Source organism: Cydia pomonella, chromosome 13 (genome assembly GCF_033807575.1).
Source record: "Cydia pomonella isolate Wapato2018A chromosome 13, ilCydPomo1, whole genome shotgun sequence".
Classification (NCBI taxonomy): Eukaryota; Metazoa; Arthropoda; class Insecta; order Lepidoptera; family Tortricidae; genus Cydia; species Cydia pomonella.
This window is the reverse complement of record NC_084715.1, coordinates 18,443,846-18,466,833: the sequence shown is the minus strand read 5'-3', so window position 1 is coordinate 18,466,833 and position 22,988 is coordinate 18,443,846. Positions and strand designations below refer to the sequence as shown.

Sequence of the window (22,988 nt, the reverse complement as noted above, 5' to 3'; positions counted from 1 at the left end):
TGAAACACACATTGGGCTATGAAAGAAGTTTCCAATGACGTCAACTTTTTCCGCAAACATTGCATTCCATTCTTCACAGGTGAGTTCATAATGGCCATTAAAACTGACACAGGTATGTAATCTGATTTTAGCTTGAATAAACTGCAACTTCAAGTATACATGGATATTTGCAATCGGAGCACTTGCACCAGCAGGACAGCGTTTGAGATTGTAGACACTCTTGCTCAGCTCACAGCAACCATCACCAGCACCGGAACAATCAATCGACGGTGTGTAAGAAGGTAAAAAAATGTTTGAATAATTCATTTTTTAAACGTATTTTCAAAGTTCCAAGACACGTTTACAATTGAGGGTGGTCAATGCTCTACTGAATGATTTTACGTGTGGCACTGGTGAGAGCGTTGTACTCAAACAGTGAATCATTGATAATGAGACAGTATGCCGTGGTGTTGGCAGGTACATTCTCTTTAAACTCCATTTCCAATTTAATATCAATAGCACCAGCTCCCGAGTTGAAGCTGTCACACTGTCTGGACGTGTCAATGACTATTAATGGAGAGTGTGTCTTGTAATGAGCATAATTTACTTGAGGGCTGGTATGATCACGGCTGTAGTACGATCGTTGGAAATTGGTAAATGCGTCATATAAGAGCGCATAGTTGTTTGTTTTAAATTCAGCCGAAAAAGGATCGTATGGATAATACTGTGCGTTCAAATACACCCTGCAATTGGTAAGATTACAATGGTCGAATATACTCATATCTTTGGTCTTGTCGTTCCTGCGTGCCGTTTGGAAACCAACAATGAGATAGCGAGGTTTCTCCAGCTGAGTACTAGTCTTGATGCACCAAATATGACGTTCTGAGGAAGGTAGTACGGGATATTCATACAGTTCCCACGTGCGGAACGCTATCTGAACTGGTATGCTGCCCTCAACATACGACATTAAGCGCAGTTTCTCCTTATCAGATACTTTTATGACTGGCATCCTCCATGTGACACGAGTGATTTCAATCTCACCATTTGGAGTCGGCGGTTTCGGTACCGTATTCGGATCAACGGGTGCTAAATCTAAACAGTTTACATCTATACTGGCGCGATTTAATATCAACTCGTGTTTCCCATTCATTATTACCTTCTTGTAATCCTCGGCGAAACCCAAGAAATGAGATAGTGGTATGGTTAATGTAAACTTGTCATGTATCTTTTTAGCACCAACTTCCCACCCCGCTGTCTGAAGACTATGGTCCATTTTCTTGGTGTATGAGATTAGTCCCTTAATGGTGGATGTGATGCCGCAGTTTCTCGCTCGATCAATCTCCACACCGTTCAATTCATAACGAATGTCTTGAAATAAAAAAGCAGCACCATTGTTGACCAGTAGACAGCCTTTCTCCACAGTGCCTTCCACTAATATTTGACTTTGACTCGGTAGTAGAATTAGATCTTGACGGTTGATACATATGTGGATGTTATCGTTGTTTTTGAAAGAGTCATTATACGGAGTGTATGGGTGAAATTCTATACTTTCTATACTGTCATCGAATAACACCTTCTCACCAATGTTTAAGATAGATGACGAGGACATACTTTGAAACCGATACTCTGTAAAAATGTACTGTTTTCTCTAGTCAATTTCCTTGGTTGTTGTTGTTTTTGTAGTGACTGCCGCTGTCTCTCGTTAATACGACGAGTTGTAGTAGTTCTCTCGACGAGAGCAAGATCTCGACTAGTTGTGAAGGTGTTGTTACCAAGGCTTTTATTGTTATGTATAATCATTTTTTTTTTTACTTTTTACGAATATGCAAACGAAGTGCAATGCTTTCACCTCGGAAATTTACCGTATTACCGTGCTCGTTTACAATGCGCAATTCAATGTTTTGTATGCGATTGTTACTCTTCTTGACGGGTAGATATATAATATTGGTAGGTTGTTCAATAATTTGGTAGCCGGGCGGGACGTCAGGTGAAAACTCGTGTAAAACATGTGACGGCTTGTTGTTTACGAATGAGCCCTCCACAATATTGCACTCTATTCTTATAGTGTTTGTAATGATTATGTTAATTGTTTTATCCGACCAATGTGATGTTTTTGCTTTAAGCTTTTTCGCTGAATAACCAAACAATGACCCTATGCTGTTTGGTTTGTCAAAGCGAATATCATACTTTGGCGAGAATATCATACACTTGGAGGTATTGTTATTTACAAAGATATCCACCAATTTTTCACCATCACCTTTAGCCCTCTTTGTCATTTCCTCGTTCAAGAGGTGTATTATACTGGAGAGCTCGTATGAACCTTCAGGAATTGCGATTACATCATCCCCATAGTGAAACATATTATTGCTCTTATCAACATTAGGAATAGTGTTGAAAGTCTTAAAGTACACGAGAGCACACTCGTAAAAACCATCATTGTCCAATTCTAGAGCCGGTTGAAAGTCTACATTCAACACAGGCTCGTTACCGCTCAGACTTATTGTGAATGATGTCATAGACATGATACTGACGGGTAGACGATTAATGTAAGAATGAAACTACACATGTAATGCTCATGATATTTATTTAAAACAAACGCTTAGCATTGGTACACAGGAAGGCCAAACATAAGTGTCCACAATTTACAGTATTAAATTTCTGTAATCGATTGTAATTATACTCTACTCGCATGTTGCGCTGTTGTTTGGTACTAGCGGAATCATTTATATAATCAATAAACTCTCGAGGTGGTCTCAAATCACCAAAGCTATCAAAATATAGACAATAATCACCCTTTTTCGCATAGGCACACCAATGTGTACCTTCACCCTGCTGAGAGTCTAAATTGATAATACCAGTTTCATAATAGTGAGGTTTCTTTGGGAGATTATCTCGCATGAAAACACCCCTAAAGTAGGGGATTTTCTCTCTACGTGCAAATCTCACAATGTCCACATCGGTGAGAGCTTGACCAATCGGAGGTAAATCTAATTTCTTGTTTTTTTTTTTTCGCCACTTTTGCAGTTGCCGATACTGTTGCTGCTGCTGCTGCTGCTGCTGCTGCTGCGTTATTAGCCGGTGTAATGTAGAGTCCCATTCCACGTTTATAAGGTGCTAAATATAAACCTCTACCGACAATCTTGCTTTCATTATTATTATTATTATTTCTATTCCTGACCATTTCATAAATATTTTTAGCAGCAGTGGTAACACCGCCGGCCAAAGTTCCCGTGGCTGCTAAAGCACCCAGTAGCGGTATCAAAGCTGGTAGGAAACCGCCTTTCTTAGGTATTGGAATGACTCGCTGTTTCTGTTGTCCCTTAACAATTTTCCCTTTAACAAAATGTTTAGCAGCTTTTACACCCACTTTTAGTAGTGTATTAGTAGCTGTATCCTTCTTTTTCGCAATGTGTTTTTTTACAGCATCACGACTTGCTTTAATGACTTTAGATATGGGAATCATACCCATACCGTGTTTAACTTTATATTTCATAATCTTATCTACCGCTAACGCGGCAATACGTTCACCAATTGAATTGTTACCACGCCAACGATTTTCAGCAGCTTGGGCCAATCGCAAATCTGCTTGATGACGTCCCTCCAATGTTTTATCACGTGAGTAGGCAATATCGTGTAATTTACAAGCTTCGTCAAGCGGATTCACACCGGGATCGTTGCGAGCCAATCTCTCCTTCAATCTAGTACCGGGACCGCAATAATTGTAACCGGGTATGTGCGCTTCGAATGGTAGATTATTAATTAAATTATTTATAATACCCCCACCGCTACTATGAGATCGCAGTCGTCTAGGTCGTTTGGGATTATGCTTAACACTAACCCCGCCAATGTGTGTTATCATCTCAAGTATCTATACTTGACTGTGTACGTGAGTTTAAAGTATGCCTATATATCTATATAATATTTAAACCTTTGAAATTTGATCATGTATGTGTGTATGTGTGAGTATAAAATACATGTCCTAACGATTTGATACATCACAGTGAAATGAAGCTTAAAAAACAAAACACGTCACTGGCTATTAAAGATTGGAGTGTTGTGCTAGATGATAATGTGAAACCAGCAATGACTCGTCGCTCCCTTAAACATGGCTCGTTGCTGGCGAATAACATTAGATGTCTCATCTGTGGACCTTCCAACTGTGGCAAGACAAATGTTCTGTTGTCTCTGCTCTTACATCCGAACGGTGTAAAGTTTCATAATGTTTATCTTTATTCGAAATCATTGAATCAACCTAAATACAAGTTTCTGAGTGACGTTTTAGAGCAAGCGGGTGACATACCGTTTCACACGTACAATGATAAGAGTCAAGTCGTCCCACCGGAGGAAGCTGCGGAGGACAGCGTCATTGTATTTGACGATGTGGCTTTGGAAGATCAAGATGCCATTCGTCAGTACTTTGCAATGGGACGTCATCGTTGGTTAGATTGTTTCTACTTATGCCAGACATATAGTAGGATACCTAAACAGTTGGTACGTGATAATGCCAATCTTATATTGCTATTCAAACAGGACGAGTTGAATTTAAAACATGCCTATGACGATCACGTGAACACCGATATGGGTTGGGAACAGTTTAAGGAAATTTGTCGCGAGTGTTGGCAGAAAAAGTACACTTTTTTAACAATCGACAAGGAGAGAGACATTAATAAGGGTCGATATCGTAAAGGATTTGACGTTTTCATTATTGTATAAAATTTAGTGTCATCTCCGGTTTATTATCAGTTTTATGTTGTCAGCTACTGAAGAACAACGTCGTTTAATTTATATCCTATCTACGTATTAGCATCGGCCGTACCAAAAGCAGCAGCAGCAAAAGCAGCATCAGCACATACACTATAAAATAAAATATGTTTGGTAATAAAAAGTTGAAACGGAAACTCGTAGATTCCATTGAGAGTGTAAAGAGAAAAGTAAAAGCGTTGCGAGCAGATAAAACTTTGCTTGACACTTCGCTAGCTCAAACCTTTGAACCAATTACAAAACCGCTCAATGTTTTAATGACTAAAGCTTTAGAATCTAAAGGTAATAATAATAATGATGACAATGCTAAACCAGCAGTAATGAATAACCCCCAGCTCCCTTTGATAAAGACCTCCACACCATTGTCAAAACATTCACGTAAAAGGAAATATCTGATTAAAACCGAAGAACCCAATAGTAAACTGATTAAGTGGAGTAATAATCTTTTTACAAAAACACAACAGTTTGATGATGCTGCTGATGATGATGATGATGAAGATGATTCTAATGATGATGCTGATAATGATGATGATGAAAGAAAAACAGAGGGAGATGAAGAGTTTAGCGATGCTGAAGATATGAAGTCGGCTCTTGAATTTGATGAAGGTGGTGGTGGTAGTGGTAATAGTAGTATTGATGATCTACAAAATAAATATATGAAACATCTTTTAAAAACATCAAAAATACCATTTGGTGTTTATCTCAAGGATAATAAAATGCATATTGGTAATAGTCGGGTTAAAATCATTGATGACGTGTTACATATTAAAGATTCACGATTCAACCTAACTCCTGGACTGTTGGAACTTATCTTTAAAAGAATACCAAACAAGAATATAGTTTTGAGAAAAGATGTAGAGGATTACAATAATATTTTAGACATTACAAACGCTCATCGTAGAGGATTCTCGCCAAACGGCCAATTGAGTGGAGATAGAAGTGTAAAATATCAATGTTACATTAAACAACCACAAGAATCAAAGAAACATAAAGAAGGTGGATGTTTGAACTCTGGTAGAAGAGATGTATTAACAACTAAAACTTTTTATCCTAAAACTGATTATATCTATTGGGATGATCCCAACGAACTGGTGAGCCGTTTACAGCTTTTGATAGCATCACAGAATGCTGGCAACACCTCTCATTCGAACGAGATCAATGCAATCGTTGAGGAACTGACTGAGAGCGGTATAATTTTAAAGTAAGAAAACAGACCCTCTTCTGTTAGCTGTTTTTAAACCTGTTCTGAGCTGTTATCTAATAAAACAGACATGTTTTGTAACTAAGCCTCTCCCCCCCTTGCTACCTTGTTATAAATACCGATGAGGCCTCCCCCATCGTTCACTTTCACAATGCCTCTTAACAAGTTTGGACAATACTTGGGTAGCGAGTCTACAATCCGTGACGACTTGAAAGTGGAACGAGATTTAGTAAATTTTGAAAATAGACGGGTGGCAGGAATTCATAAATCTTTTCTTAAAACTGATGCTATTTGTAGGGCTGAATTGGATGAACAAGTAGTATTTTTAAACACAAAGCTAAAGGCAAATATTAAAGATATAAAAGATTTACGGGTAAAGGTTGAACAATTATCAGCTAGAATTACTACACAAACACACGCACCACAACCAGCCCAAACACCATCAGCAACGGCAATAGCTCCAGGAAAGCGATTGAAGAAAAATGAGTAAAGCTCAAGTGGTCAACGAGATACACAGGTATGCGAGAAAAACATTTCCACGTCGTCGATTCATTCAGAGGGGGCTCGATGACACATGGCAGATTGATCTAATTGATATGCAAAAGTACTCCAAGGATAATAACAACTACAAGTACATTCTAGTGTGTATCGATACCTTTTCCAAATACGCTTGGATGCAACCGCTAAAGTCTAAGAGCGCTGAAGATGTTACAAAGGCAATGAGCAGAATTTTGAGTGAAAACGGGAGAAAGCCCAAGAATATTCAATCAGATGATGGAAAAGAGTTTTTCAATGTCAAATTTATATCGCTCATGAAACATCATCATATCAATCACTACTCTACCTATAGTGTCATGAAAGCTTCCATAGTAGAAAGGCTAATTAGAACCTTAAAACATTGGATTTGGAAACAATTTAGCATGAATGGTTCCTACAAATGGATACAGCTGACAAGTGAAGTGGAACAATATTACAATAACAAACTGCATCGTACTATCGGTATGGCACCGGCGAGTGTGAATAAAAACAACTCTAAACAGTTGTTACATAAAGTCTACAATCACATTAAAGTCAAACCACGTGCCAAGTTCAAGGTCGGTCAACATGTGAGAATTAGTAAATATAAATCCACTTTCGCCAAAGGCTACACCGGCAATTGGACTACGGAAATATTTACAATAACTAAAGTGCAAACTACTAATCCAGTGACATATTTACTTCAAGACGCTAATCACCAACCCATCTCTGGATGTTTTTATGAACAAGAGTTGCAGAAAACTAAACACAATGACATTTATCTAGTGGAAAAAGTTTTAAAGCGTCGTGGAAATAAAGTGTATGTAAAATGGCTTGGCTTAAATGAAAAAAGTTGGATAGAAAAAGATAACATTGTGTAACTATTTTACTCAATAAATATTCATTTACTCCAAATCAATGAGGTTTCACTCAATAAAACATTCCTATATTCAGTAATATGAATTTATTATTAATACGTGTACATTAAAACATTTACATTCGCAGCGAGCTAACAATTTAAAATTAAACAATGACAAGGAATAAATGCATCATCACCTTAATATGTACGAGCATTCTTACATTTAGGTTCACATTCATAATCACCGGAAGCTATTATGATTGGACCTAGCACACAAAATATTACATTGATTAAATAATTAAAAGATTTAGTATTGAACACCACGCGTGAAAATAGTTCCGCTGTAACGCCACCTAATAACGCAATCCAGTCTTGATAGTTGATTTGAGCATCTCCCACTATCTCTTCTACGTCATCGTTTAAATCGTCCCACATTACAATTAACGGGTAAATATGACAATCGTCATGGTGACCTTCGATATACAATCGTTTTAACAATCTCGCTACTTCCGCTCTAAATGTGTGAAATGGCATGGGGAGGCGCCATCTATTAATCAGAGTATTGTTCTGGAACGCTTTTATCCACTTGCTTTTACATCCTTGATAAAAAGATTTCATTTCATCGCTCGTATCGCTCTCAGAAGCGCTCTCTAGGCAGTTTGTTTTTCCCTTGTCCCCATCGTCTTGTTTTAACAGTGCCTTTGCTGTTGCCATCGGTTGTGGTCCGGGTGACGATTGCGAAGTGGAGCTGCTACAGCCACCGTCACAGCCGCCGCCGCCGCTTGTGGTGGTGGACAACCAGCACTGGCAGCACCAAGTGGTGATGGTATTGTTGTCGGCTGGGGAAAATATAATAAAAATATTGTTATTATTTATATTAAAAGTCAGCAAGTGTTCCTAATTGAGAACATAAGGGATAGGTCGAAAGTGATAGATTATTTAAACTACACAGACAGAACAGAGGTGAAATACTCAAATGTTAATGTGAGTATAATACAACTATACTTACATTTGGTATGTGATGAAGCTTGCGGATCCATGATTTCAACGCAATATTCGTTGTGACACTGTAGTGGGAATATGGTTCAACATGCTCTTTTATAGCAGAAAAATTCAGTGGAGGGGTGGGGTGTAGACGGGCGGGGCGCATGTGGTAAAGAAACGTGTGAAACGGTTCTCATGAACTCTATGAAAAGAGGAAAAGATTTGTTTGTTAAGTTATCGTACAGGAAACGAAACTACATTATTTTGTAATAATTAAAATATAAATATATGTACTTACCTCAACTTTCGGTGCAAACTGAACCATCTTTGTCGAGCGAGGTCAAATGTAGTCATTTACATTATTGCTCAACGAGCTATAGGAAATTGGCATCGATACATGCGAATTTCACATAACGCCTAGTCTCACTACGATTGCATATATAGTCGAGAAATTAGGACCAGTTTCACCGTGACGGGGTGGCCTAGGGGTTCATGACGTTAACTGGCTAAAGACGCCCCGGTCAGCTAAAGACGCTGGTTCGAATCCGACCTTCGCCACTGGAGGCCACCTCGTCACTTTTTGTTTGTCGTACACGTACAAAGTGGTGCCATCTATTTTAGCGAAGTTTTCCCTCGGGAGATAAATACCTTAAACATAGAAAGTAGCGCCAACTGGCGAGGATATATGCACAACTACCAAGGGGCGCAGGGCCAGGGGCAGCGGCGGGGAGGGGGCGGGGGAGGGCGGGGAGGCGGCGGGGAAGGGGGCTAGTGGCGCCCTCTAACGGATCTTTGCCGAACTACCAAGTGGCGCAGGCCAGGGGCAGCGGCGGGGAGGGGGGGGGGGTGAGGGGTGAGGGGGAGGGGGGAGGGGAGAGGGGGTGGGGGGGAGGGGGGCGGCGGGGTAGGGGGGGAGGGGGGGGCGGGGGGAGGGGGGTGAGGGGGAGGGGGTGAGGGGGGAGGGGGAGGGGGAGGGGGTGAGGGGGGAGGGGGAGGGGGAGGGGGAGGGGGAGAGGGGGAGAGGGGGGAGGGGGGTGAGGGGGAGGGGGGTGAGGGGGGTGAGGGGGGGGGTGAGGGGGGTGAGGGGGGTGAGGGGGAGGGGGGGAGGGGGGGAGGGGGAGATAAATACCTAAAGTGAGCTGGAATCGGCATATCCTCCCTACTCTCACTTAAGAAGATTATGAAGGACCACGATAAAAACGCGAATTAAGCAGGAAAGCCAATTGTTATTAAAGTAAAAAATAAGTTGCAATATGCCACAGTAATCAAAAGTGTATTTTTGCCCTGGAGTATCGGTCCAGATTCCGCAATATCTTGTGATAAATACGGGTGGGTTTTTTCCTACTAATAATACAAGACATATATAAATATGTTGGGTTCATGTTCATGTCTCTTTAAAATGCATGGGAGCGTTAATTTGATTGTATGGGAGCGGCGTTTTGGCAGCGAGTTTTGTGACTCTTAAACTGTTCATATGTTCATATCTCAGTATTAAACTGTGGTGAACCATACTACATTAAGCTATTACTATTTAAACAATAAAATAATAACTTTACGTTGTACAGTCAGCATCAATAGCAGCGGATGAAACCACGCGCCAAAAATATCTGATATTCTGGATAACTTTTCCAAATATAGATTAATCTCTAAAATTTACATTCAAAAGTATATCTTTTACCGTCTTATTTGTTCTATATATAGAATCATCACATTTTTTTAAGCTGTTACAGAATGGTACATACTTTTGAAACCTTGTTTGATCCGCTACTTTTGATGCTGACTGTACGTCATACATCACCTGTAATGAATGGGTAAGAGGCACTACTAGCGTCTCCCGAGTGTCAGTGTCTAGTCAACTCTATGGCTGCTGCTTGACGCAACATTGGCGCAACTGCGCAGCGACGCTATTTTCCATAGCGCTGACTAGACGCCGTCGCTAAAAAGACGCTAGTGTTTGGTGGCCGTAACAAAAAACTCCTTAGATAAAAATTACGATCATTACAAAAACTATGCTGTAATCCATTCCCACTTACCATAAAGTAGCTATATAATATGAAGTATGTAAGTAGCCAGCTGGTGCCGACGACGACTTCGTTCGCGTGGATATTGTTTATTTTGACTGAGATGACTTTTCTTGGAGGCTTATTTGGTTAATCAAAAATATAATATTACTTTTAGATGACCTCATTAAGTCAACTTTGGAATCCATTCTCAACATTTAGCCCAGAGACCATTCCTGGACTCAAGCATCCATACGCATCCGCCATGGTGGGCTAGGGATCAGAATATTTTGTAGTGTATTCTTGGCAGCATTGTCACTTGTTGTCTTCAGTCAACAGCTCAGCACGTCTCATAGGTAAAATTCTACGGGTTTTTTTCAAACTATGAGACTGCGGGCTTGGATGAAGCCAAGGATGTTGTCAAGTACTTGCTGAAACAAATATTTTGCCAGTCACCCAAATTGCTACCTACTGGTTAAATTAGATATATTTATTTCTAATTTTCACTTTAAAATAGCAAAAATTCACAGTAAGATCGTCAATTGCATACCAATAATAATAAGCAAAAAACAAAAATTGAGATAATCATAAAACCAATAATGTCAAATAAAAAAATTGAAAAATAAAATGATCAAATTAAAAATTTCTGTGGATTCCATTCCAAGCCAGATTGCCAGCGGGCCAGTTTCGGCTTCGAGGGAGTCCGGTGAGTGGCTCCAGGCGTATTTTTCACCAAGAACCGGAACATTCCCTCTCTCTCTCTCTCTCTCTCTCTTTCTTGAAATGTATTAAATTAAATTAAATTGTTCATAAATTTTATATCAGTAATTGTATAAACTTCATATTTCTTAAATGTTATCATTAATTAAGTACTTAACTTATTTATAATCTTCATTTTAGCTTTTAATTGCCTTGTTAATTGTTTAATACGTGCATTTTGTTTTTCTCAGAGCAATAATTGTGTTACCTATAAGTGGAAACTGTTCTGGCTGTTGTATTAACTTAATTTGTTAAACTGTATGTGTAATGATATGCTGTTTGTTTCCCTTTGCAATAAATAAAAAAAAAAAAAAAAAAAAAAAAATTCCTTACGCCGGACACTCCACATCGGGATCTATCTTCGGTTCGGTTATCCTGTCAGGAAAGTGCTGGCCGCTTCTCTAGACACGCCGCACTGGATGACATAATCACCGATCTATTGCTTTCGTCAACGTCAGCTCTACTAGCGTCATCACTTCTGACGACCGGTCTGGCCTAGTGGGTAGTGACCCTGCCTATGAAGCCGGTGGTCCTGGGTTCGAATTCCGGTAAGGGCATTTATTTGTGTGATGAGTACAGATATTTGTTCCTGTGTCATGGGTGTTTTCTTTGTATTTAAGTATTTGTATTTTACATATATCGTTGTGTGAGTACCCACAACACAAGCCTTCTTGAGCTTACCGTGGGGCTTAGTCAATTGACTGTGTAAGAATGTCCTTATAATATTTATTTATTGCTGGAGACCTCGGCAAGAGCTAGGAAGGTATGTTCCTGGTTCCGTTGAGACCCTGGGATCCTTACGCTTTCCAGCTTTATAAAGAGCTTACGAAATATCTGCATGGTCGATTTAACTGGCGGCCCAACAGTATGACCATATGTATCACAAATCAAACGCAGCGACCCGATGGCAGCTGGAGAATCTGCAAAAACGTCGAAGTCGAACAGATAGTAGCTGAGCCAAATATCATGGGTGTCACAAAGGCGCAAAGGCTGCGGTGGCTCGGTCATCTAGAGCGAATGGGAGCCGATCGGGCGGTGAAAAGAGCGTTTGAGGGAAAACCGGAAGCAGGCCGCCCGGCCGGTCGACCTAGGTATCGATGGGCGGATGTGGTGGACACGGATCTGCGCGAGCTCCAGGTTGAAGCCTGGCGACAAACTGCACAGGACCGGGATCAGTGGCGAGCAGTAGTGTTGGAGGCCAAGACACACTTTGGGTCGCTGCGTCAGAGGAGTAAGTAAGTAAGTATCACAAATCACAATACATTGGGGAAATGCTACCAGCGTCCTCGGAACCATGCCAAAGGGGCCAATTTTTTTTAGATTTATTTTAGTTTTAATAGTTTTAATTTATAAATAAGTCAGTTAATACGTTATTTAATTAATATCTTGTTTATTAGCTGTTCCATTAAATTCATATGAATTTGCGAGCTATGTTATAGGTATATTTTTTTATTTTTTATACAAAAATATAATTTTACATCATTAAATCAATGAATTTAAAACGCATTTTTATTTATCATAGGGCTTGTAATAGCATTAATCGCAGGTTGTCTTTGCTATAAAATAATAAATTAGGAATCTAGATGATGCGATATATGTACCTACTCATGTAGTAGGTGTGTGTATGCTCGAGCTGCGAAAAAGTAGGGGAATTTTGCGCTTGCTTTTTTCTTTAGCTTGTAAATATACGGAGCCCAATTCTGACTTAACCATTAATTTGGTTTTGATACGACGATGCATGAGGAATTAATTAAAAGTTATGCGTGAGTTACGCACCAATCGATCGTCAAAGTCGTATCAAAAGAAGGTTTAAAATCATAACATATTGTTGAATTAGAATCGACCTCGATTGTTTTTGAAATCATAGCATAGGTACCGAATAATAACTAAAATGCTAACTGAAATTTTCTGATAATTACCTAGAGCCATTCTGCGACAATTATAGTTCATTAGACACGGCATTCTGAAATAAAACCAGTCAAAATCAGACATAGTGCGAAACGTTTCTACGATGAGATCATCACAGAGTTCACTTATCATTCGTTCATGTGTATAGTTTGGTCAACTAACAGTGGCAGTTATAATTCAAAGCAAACATTAACAACTTCTAGTTTTAGTTCGTTTTTTTGAGCACTAGAATTCTTTCTACTCGTCTCACCTTCTGGTAAGCGGTCTTGACGTGCGTTTTTATTGAAAATTACTTTTGAAAAATAAGTCGCATCAAATATAAAAAAATTAAGACATTTACAATATTACAGAAGTACGATGGACTTTTTAGGGTTCCGTACCCAAAGGGTAAAACAAGATTCTGTGGTGTTACTAAGACTCCGCTGTCCGTCTGTCTGTCTGTCTGTCTGTCTGTCTGTCCGTCTATCCATCTGTCTGTCTGTCCGTCAGTCACCAGGCTGTATGTATCTCATGAACCTTGATAGCTACAGTAAAAATTTTCACAGATGATGTATTTTTGTTGCCGCTATAACAACAAATACAAAAAACAGAATAAAATAAACATTTAAATACAACAAACGTGATTTTTTGTCGTTTTTTGCGAATTTATTATTCTTTTATTTAGTAAAATAGGACTTCATTATAATATAAAGATATATATTTTGTTCAAAATATGGTGCCTAAGGGAAGAAAGCGTGCCAAGGTTGCTTTTCGTGAAGCAACTACGCTGTAAAGGCTGTAAAGACGTCACCGATAAGGACATGCGGTTTTCGATACATTGCTAGCTATTGCAACGAATGCAATCGGTCGAACAACTGCCGCAATGTATCTAATCTAAAGCCACGTACGATATCGGTAATGTTTGTGGAGCCATAGAAAACTAAGCAGGCATAGTGCTCACTCCATACATCATTTTTCTTACTAAAACGCTTATTATTTTCGTAGTCGACATCTAGCGTCAAGTAGCGGATTTATCAGTACTGCTACTTGACAATAGATGTCGCGACGAACGAAAAGTCTAATGCTCAACCATTTTCAGTTAATATTATAACCGAATTGTCCGGAACTCTGTTTTCAACTCCTTCTGCTCGTAATATTAGTTATAAATTGTTGAGTTGAACACACTTTTCGTTAGTCGCGATATTCGTGACTCGTGTCAAGTAGCGGTACTGATAAATGCACTACTTAACGCTAGATGTCGACTACGAAAATAATAAACGTTTTGATAAGAAAACTGATGTATGGAGTGAGCACTCTATGCTTACTAATTTCTGCATGGTAATACCAAAAAGCCTAATAGATTGTATCTGACACGACTGACTGGCCTGACTATACGCGCTGAATGTAAATACAATGAACGAATGAACGGTAGATTCGCCTAAATATATTTTGGCCTTGAGATGAGTCGCGGGCGCGGCGCCGGCCGGCGTGGAGACACGATATACTTAAACGTTGTTATGTTTGGATTAATTGTTTCCTACATAGTGAATATGCTACTTGTATCAGTGTTTTGATAAAAAAAGTGGGTTAAGATATTGTTATACTTAATTTTAAGTTTTTAAGTGACCAAAATGAGGACTTAGAGTGATATTGATATAACTTTTGAAAACATGGGTTATTATGGAGCCAGGGCTGCTGCTCGCTTGGTGAAGGAATTGGGAATTCCTTTAATAGCTGTTGTAATAGGGACGGTAAGTTTTTTATTATGTTTGATGCAATATTTATAAAGTATAGATTAATTTTGCACTAAGTAGAGACGTTTGTTTAAAAATTACATAGAGACAGAATATTATGCTAACTCTGCTCTGCACCTACTGTCCTGAAACAAACTGGAGTTTTCATAGTAACTTGACACTAATTACACTTTTAACATTTTCGTTAATATTTTGTTCAGTTACCTTGGCCGTAGGTACTCTATTTTGAATTAAGGAATTATTAAACTGTAACTGATTAAATCTCTCTTCCACCTTCTTTCAAATAGTGAAAGCGGTTAAAATGAAAAAAAAAAACCGCCTCACTCGCGATTCGAACTCCCGACCTAGGCACACCGGTCCAATCAGGCAGACTCGTGGCGATTTAAAACACTCCCTTCGGTCGTGTTTTAATTTATCGCCACTCGTTTCGAATTTACTATTTTTCGCACTTGTATCGTAATGTACTATTACTTTTTACCCTCGGTTAACAATCTACTAGATTACTTTTATCTAACTAACAACGTTCTAACGTCTACGTCTAAAAATCGTATCGATATGGAACTGCCCGTAATCCAGAGTAATACTTTACACTTGGTACAAGTTCATCTCATGGAGCCAAAAATTGGATATGTTGGGAAACTAAATCATTTTAACAAATATACGATTTGGTCACACGGCTGCGGATTCGCGCGCCGCTCCATTGTGGACAGGACGCGACACGTGAATGGGACATCGCTATACATGCAATGTTCATAGAGCGCTGTCTCGATACACTGTACGATCTAAGCTTTAGGGGTTTTATTGACACTTTATTCTTAATTTTCAGGTTCTAATAGTGCTGGTCTACTGCGTTTGCAAACTGTATAAATGCAACGATGACAATAATGATCCACTGCCTAGAGTACAACGTGACAGTTCAAACCTAAAGCCAGATAATGAATTTAGAAAATGGTTGCGCAGCCGTCGCGCCTTTGATGACGATCCACCAAGAGTACAGGAACATGACAGTGTTAACCAGATGCCAGATCCTATATTGTTATCAGTGCTGGAAAATCGGTCCTGGAAGCCACGATCAGCCGCTGAAACTCCAATGTTAGTTAAAGATACTGACAGCTGCTTAAACGGGAATACAGATTCATTAGGAGTGTTAGAATATAGATCTTGGGAGCCACGGTCAGCTGCGGAGACTCCAATGTTAGGAAAAGAACATGGTGAGAGCAGCGTGCATCGGAACGAAGAGGCTTTAGGAGTGAACCAACATCGATTTTAACTTCATGATGTTGTGTACATTACTTATATTATTTTCCAAAATTGCATTGTGTAAGGTCACCTAGGGCAATTGAAGGAACTCTAAAAATACTAGATGTGAGTTTAGAGAGCCACTTGTATTCATGACACAGTTCCTTTTTTCTTGTATTTATATATTTATTGCACAAATAAAGAAAAATATACAAACGGCGCCAAAAGGCATTCTCTACCAGTCAACTATTAGGTCAAGCAGAGATATTTGTGTATGTTGGTGCAGGAGAAATTAATAACAAGTAATAAGGAGATAGTTAAACGTGAAATCAAATAATATAAAAAATATATACATAGTTAAATACTATTACTTAAAAAGAGTTGCATTTGTCCCATAGGTGCAATTGTGTACCTACTTGATACATGTTGAATATTATAACATAGCTAAATGGATAGAAAATAAGCCATCCATTATAAAAAAAGTGGAATTTAAAGACATATTCAGATTATAAAAAAATACACAAGGCTCCAAAACGTCATTATTTTTTAAAACTTTCAAAAAGAAATAAGGAAATGGTACCATTGGATTCGTTACATTATATTGAAAAATAAATTGTAGATAACTGTATACCTAAACGCAATATTTCTGGGTATAAATAGCAATTTTCTTGATCTTTCATACATTTAGGACAGACTAATGTAATGTGAGGTGACATTACAATATCATTTTGTTATACTTGTAATTTTATTATTTTCTTAGAGGAGTTTTAATCAATTGCTTTTAGAGCGAAGGGGTCAAGCACAGACACATATGCAAATGCAAAGCACCCTCAGTAGTATGACAACCAATATCGATTTTTGGTTAAATTTAAGATCAAATCGGTCGATTTGATCATCCCGTCTGGACTGCCATAACTCACAATACGAGTATATGTGGCTCTCTATCAGAAAAGGATTCTGCATTAGACGCATAAGGACCTTTTTCTGATAGAAAGGCCCCGATGCACATGAAGCATCAAGAACCTTATCGATCGGGTCGACCAAGTCGATGGAAAAACACATAAATGTTGGTTTAAGTAAAAGATTTGAAATTTTTGAATTGAAAAGCATACTTAAAAACCGGTGACTATGCAATGCTATGACACCATCAAGCTGGTCTGATGAGTGATGCTGAAGAATGAAGGTGGTCATCATACTATTTACAGTACATGTGGTAGCACCTATAAATGCACTAGTGCGAAAATTACCACATTATGTAACTATGTAGAAAATTTAAAGGGTCATATGTACTGTAAAACGTTGTACAGTCAGCATCAAAAGTAGCGGATCAAATAACGCTTCATAAGTATCTACTATTCCGTAACAGCTTAACAAAAAGTGATGTCTTTAATATAGAACAACTAAGACTGTAAAAGATATATTTTTGAACGCGAATTATAGAAAATGATCTACATTTGGAAAAGTTATACGGAATATCAGATACCTTTGGCGCGTTGTTTCATCCGCTACTTTGATGCTGACTGTACGATACATATGCGAATAACTATTATATTACATATGGTGCTACTTTTCCACACTAGTGCGTAAATTAGCACATTATGTAACTATGTCGACAATTTAAAGGATCATATTATGTACTGTAAAACGTAATAAAACGTCGCAACTCGTGTCGATTTAAAACACTCCCCTCGGTCGTGTTTTAATTTATCGCCACTCGTTACGAATTTCCTATTTTTCGCACTTGTATCGTAAATAACTATTAGAGTGATCGCTTCATACATTTTTCATTTTCATACACCATTTAATTTTATTTTACCATACCATTAAGTTCATGTCGTCCACGATGACGCGCTGATTTGTCAAAATACGAGTCAAGGCACGCGTCTTCGTGAATGACACGATCTATATATGAGTAAAAGGAAGACGTCAGAAAATAGTTATTTACGATACAAATAGGAAAATAGGAAATTCGTATAACGAGTGGCGACGGGCAGTCGCTGAGACTCCAATGTTAGGTAAAGATCACAGCGGCCTGAACCAGAATGGAGATTCTTCATTAGAAGTGTTGGGTCGCTATTGGAAGCCACGGGCAGCTGCTGAAATACAATGTTAGGAAAAGATGCTGACAGCGACTTGAACTGGAATGCAAATTATTCATTAAAAGTGTTAGATAGCATTGAAAGCCACGATCAGCCGGTGAAACTAAAATGTTAGGAAAAGAACATACTGAGAACAGCGTGAATCAGAATGAAAACTCTGTTGGAGTGCAACATCGATTTTAACCTCGTAAGGCTACGTCGTGAAGTACCAACAGTATCTACCACTCTGGAATAATTTTCCAAAGAGGGATATCTCTACAGTTCGTGCTCAAATAGTACATTACGATACAAGTGCGAAAAGTAGGAAATTCTAAATAAAAACTTACCTTTACAGTACATATGGTGCTACTTTACCGCACTAGTGCGAAAATTAGCATATTACGTTACTGTGTCGAACATTTAAAGGGCCATATGTACTGTAAAACGTTGTACGATACATGTGCGAATAGGTAATTCGCAACTCGTGTCGATTTAAAACACTCCCTTCGGTCGTGTTTTAATTTATCGCCACTCGTTACGAATTTTTATATTTTTCGCACTTGTATCGTAATGTACTATTTCGCACGTGTATTGTAAAACGTTTTACAGTACATATGGGCCTTTAAATTTTCGACCTCCGCACGTATAAATAAATAACTATAGGGACATTCTTACACTTTACTAGGTAAGTCCCCACGGTAAGCCAAGAAGGCTTGTGTCTCTACACATTTACGTGACGTATAGTGATAATTACCGCACTAGGGCGGTAAAGTAGCACCATATGTACTGTAAAGTATATAAGTATATTATGTTATGTCACAGTGTAATTGTTCTCCATATATGTACATAAGAATGGTCAATACTCTTGACGCTATTATGTATGCAACAAACGTAAGCTATATCTGAGCGAACGTAATAATAGTTATGCTGCTGTTCTAAGCTTTAGTGTAAGTATGATTTTACCCATGGCAATGTTATAAACACTAAGTTGTTAAAAAGTTTATAATGAGCGCCTATAGCTCACTAAAATGGTATATAATATTCTATATAACCATAGGTATACTATGGTTGTACCCAGGGGTCGTCAGAAGACGAAGCCTGCGTTGCGGATATGAATTTGTCATTATTTTATTGATGCTTGATTTTGATTAAATATGTCCGTATGTCATCTTACAGCTGGCTAACTAGAGCGTTAAATAAAAACTAGGTTCTGATAGTAAAAACAATGTATAATAATTAAAATATGTACAATAAATAAAACTATGATCTGTCAGTATGTAATCCGTATGTCGTCTTACAGCCGGCTAACTAGAGCGTTAAATAAAAACCAGGTTCTGATAGTAAAAACAATGTATAATGATTAAAATATGTACAATAAATAAAACTGAGATCTGTCAGTATGTAATCCGTATGTAAGTAAAATATAGTCACTGGCCATAAGAGGAAAGTATACCACGTGATTGTCGATACAAAAAGAGAAAACGTTTATCCACTTCGAAATATTTTACATTCTCCATGTGGTTTTAGTATGTTATTGACACGATCAAAAACTAGGTTAGTAGGTTTTGTTTTTATTTATTTATTTGCTAAACAAAATACGCGAGACCTCTAAACCTAGAATATATTATGCTGAAGCGATCGACATCAAAATCAAAGTGATTTGAAAAGCTATTCTTCTCTCTGGGAACCCCCTGTCCTCTCTCATAGACATTATCCATAGATCTTGAGGTAACTCGGAACAGAATAAATGTGACTTCGGATGTCTTTGTGCATAGTAAATAAATATATATTTTTTTAAAATTTACTATGCCATATACTTTCCTTAAACGTACTTAGCGAAACCCCGAAGTTAACGGACTTCAATAAAAACACAGTGTACAATTTTACCTGCATTAGAGGCAGCCCAGACCCATTTAATTTTCATATTGAATATAGCTTTTAAGCTTTAAATAATATTAAATTAATCTGATTTGTGCTATTCGCCTTCAAAATCGAGAAAATTTTACATAGAAAAAACAAAAGACAAGCGACTCGGGCATAGTTTTTTCATCACCGACCAGTGCGTACGGTAGCTGTACCATGCAGGTTTGCCATAAATAAATAAATATTATAGGACATTATTACACAAATTCACTAAGCCTCACAGTAAGCTCAAGAAGTGCCTTGTTACAATCTTTACAATGTTTTTTTCCTTGTGTCCCCTTCGGCCGCTTGACAAATGTTCATTAAGTATTTGTTGTTTTGCAGTATACTTAATTTTCTTTATTATCATACCTATAAGTAGTTTGAGGCTTCTATGTTTGACCGTTATAGAAATAAAAAAAAGCAATACAATACGCTTCTTCAATGCACCTTTTAATTTTATGTTTTATAATTTGTTATTAAATGAATACGAAATGAACAATGCATTTTATTTGAAATTATTTATTTACAATAACAATATATACTCGTACAGAGGATGACTATAACTAGCTTAAATCTAAAATAAAACGATAGCTCAAATTAATTATTTATTTTTAATTTTTTTTTAATTTAATCATTTATTTCGGATAACAAGACCCATACATTATTTATTACACAATATAATAATAAAAACAGAAACATTTAAAAATTAATAATAATAATAAATAAAAAAGTCATTAAGTAATACAATAAATTAAATTAACCTAAGTCTTATAACTAAAATAGCCCATCAACACCTCTATTGCTCAATTTGTTCATGTGCATAGCGTTCCACTTTGCAACTATTGGACAATCTAAACTGTCAATAACAGTGTTCAGAAGGCTGTTGGGGCTGACTCTAACACGGCGCATCAGGGAGGCCACTCTCTTACGCATTATGGCTTGAAAGCTATCTACGTGAGCTTCCGCAAACATCCCCGACGCACTGCAAAATCGAGGCAACCCCAAGAACACCCTGAAACCGTTATTATACTGGATGCGTAAGGCATTGAGAGATTTCTGCGTACACTTGACCCACAGGCTGCATGTATAAAAAGACTGACAAAATGCCCTAAAAAGAGTTATTTTGACACTCTTCGTGCAACGTGCAAACCTGCGAGCCAACATGTTGCTTCTCACCGCCAATGCCCTACGCTCACGCTCCACGTCAAGATCGTCAGAGAGGTCCTCGGTGACCCAGTGCCCCAGATACTTAAACTGAGTGACATTTTTTAACTCAGTTCCTCCCAGTTTTAGTGGTGGTATGAACTTCGGTTTTTTTGAACCCGCCTTAAACACGAGTAACTCACTTTTCTTGGAGTTGTATCTGAGACCGTGGGTCTCCGCGTACCTCTCACAGATTCCTATCAATATCTCCAGGGCTCCGATCGATGGGCTCAGCAAAGCCATGTCATCAGCGTAGCTTATATTGTTCATTATTTTGCCACCAACTGAGCACCCAATGCCGGCTCCGGTGAGCTCCTCGATCAGGCTATTGATATATAGATTGAAAAGCCGCGGAGACGTCAAACCTCCCTGCCTCACGCCGCATTCCAACCTGTACTCCTCTGAGTATGCACCGGCCCATCTCACACTGTTATTCTGATTTTGGTACCAATATTTCATGATGTAGATCAACTCTCTGGGTGCAGTAGACTCCCTCAAGAGCTTATCCCATAAGATATTGTACGAAACAAGGTCGAATGCCTTCGACAAGTCCAAAAAACATGCGTATATCGGCGTATTTCGCGTAGTATAGTATTGAACCGTGTGCTTGAGCCTCAAAATTGCCGTTTCCGTAGAGAGCCCTGGCCTAAAACCGAATTGCTCCTCGTTCAGGTGTATATGGCGGGCAAATTGAAGATCAAGCAGACGGTCCAAAACCTTCGCCACTACGGTCGCCAATGAAATTGGCCGATAATTATTCTTGTCGGAGGCATCACCCGTCCTGTTCTTTGGTATTGGTACTACTATGGTCTTCATAAGCTCTTGGGGAAGGTAAACATGGCCAATACACAAATTGAAAAACATCGCCAACACCCTGGGCAGATGCACACCAGCGAACCGCAAGTGTTCAACACTGAGGCCGTCGTGACCAGGTGACTTTCCCTTCTTCATGTCTTAAATCACGGTATCGACCTGCTTGGCACTCACAAGCGCGTAAGTACCCCCCACCACAGCCTCAGCGCTGGACGACTCTGTTGACACTACGCCCAAAGGAGACTCCACCTTAAAATGCTCTTTAAAGAGCTCAGCTATGCATTTAGGCTCACTTTGCCCTCCCACGCTTGCAGGCACGCACGCCCCAGTTCCCAGCTTCTTTGTATGATTCCAGAAGCCCTTGAAGTCATTAGTTGAGTGCCGAGTCGCTAAAATGTCCATCTTTATCTGTTCTTCGTTATCCTGGCACCATTTCAACTTAGACTTAAAAAGCTTTCTGGTTTCACACATTTTGTCATACACATTGCCATTTCTAGGTCTTCCATGTAATACCCAATCTTGAAAACTAAGTCGCGCCCGCCCGTGAGCCTCTTTTAAATGTCTATTCCATCCGATTATTTTCTTACGTCCATGACGAGATTTCTTTGCATCATAGCTGATTTCAGCTGACCGGCTTAGGATTTTAACTATAGAATAGTACAGTCTATCAATGACTAGTCTGTGCTCAGTATTGTTGCATATCACATCTGCACATTGCGAACACTCCGCTGGAAACTCAATAAGTCTTAGGTTCTCCTCACATTCTTTATGATAGGCACTAATTTGAAGACTATCTCTTTCGCTCCACCTTACTTTGTTTACTACGTTTTCAAGGTAAACGACTTTAGGAGTAAGACAACCCAATCTACACTGAATCTCAAGCGGAAAGTGGAAAGTGAGTCATTTTTAGGTTGTATTATTTATTTTTAGGGTAGGTTGTCAGAAACGCACATGTGACATAATATAGCAACATCCATAGACTACGAAAACCGCTTACCGTTGCTTGTTAGTCTCCATAAGCTGCGGTGGCCAAATTGAGAAAAACTGTTT

General features: G+C 38.7%; 3 protein-coding genes across 4 annotated transcripts; 1 reads left to right on the top strand and 2 right to left on the bottom strand.

Annotated features, from left to right (window-relative positions):
* Positions 1–364: 364 nt before the first annotated feature.
* Positions 365–1,588, bottom strand: LOC133524579 (uncharacterized). Its single transcript, XM_061860661.1, has one exon. It carries the CDS (start codon positions 1,586–1,588, stop codon positions 365–367), a length of 1,224 nt encoding a protein of 407 aa, XP_061716645.1.
* A 5,816-nt stretch (positions 1,589–7,404) lies between these two features.
* On the bottom strand, positions 7,405–9,019 carry LOC133524460 (uncharacterized). 2 transcript variants are annotated; one of them, XM_061860498.1, is made up of 3 exons: positions 8,599–9,019; positions 8,326–8,500; positions 7,405–8,155 (listed from the first exon to the last, which is right to left on the bottom strand). In XM_061860498.1, exons 2-3 carry the CDS (start codon positions 8,354–8,356, stop codon positions 7,515–7,517), a joined length of 672 nt encoding a protein of 223 aa, XP_061716482.1. In that variant the 5' UTR covers positions 8,357–8,500; positions 8,599–9,019; the 3' UTR covers positions 7,405–7,514. The 2 variants fall into 2 exon arrangements, with proteins under 2 accessions (XP_061716482.1, XP_061716481.1); XM_061860497.1 differs by having other exon boundaries at positions 8,326–9,019.
* Positions 9,020–13,689: 4,670 nt separating this feature from the next.
* On the top strand, positions 13,690–17,238 carry LOC133524459 (uncharacterized). The gene is made up of 2 exons (XM_061860495.1): positions 13,690–14,697; positions 15,527–17,238. Exons 1-2 carry the CDS (start codon positions 14,617–14,619, stop codon positions 15,968–15,970), a joined length of 525 nt encoding a protein of 174 aa, XP_061716479.1. The 5' UTR covers positions 13,690–14,616; the 3' UTR covers positions 15,971–17,238.
* Positions 17,239–22,988: the final 5,750 nt, after the last annotated feature.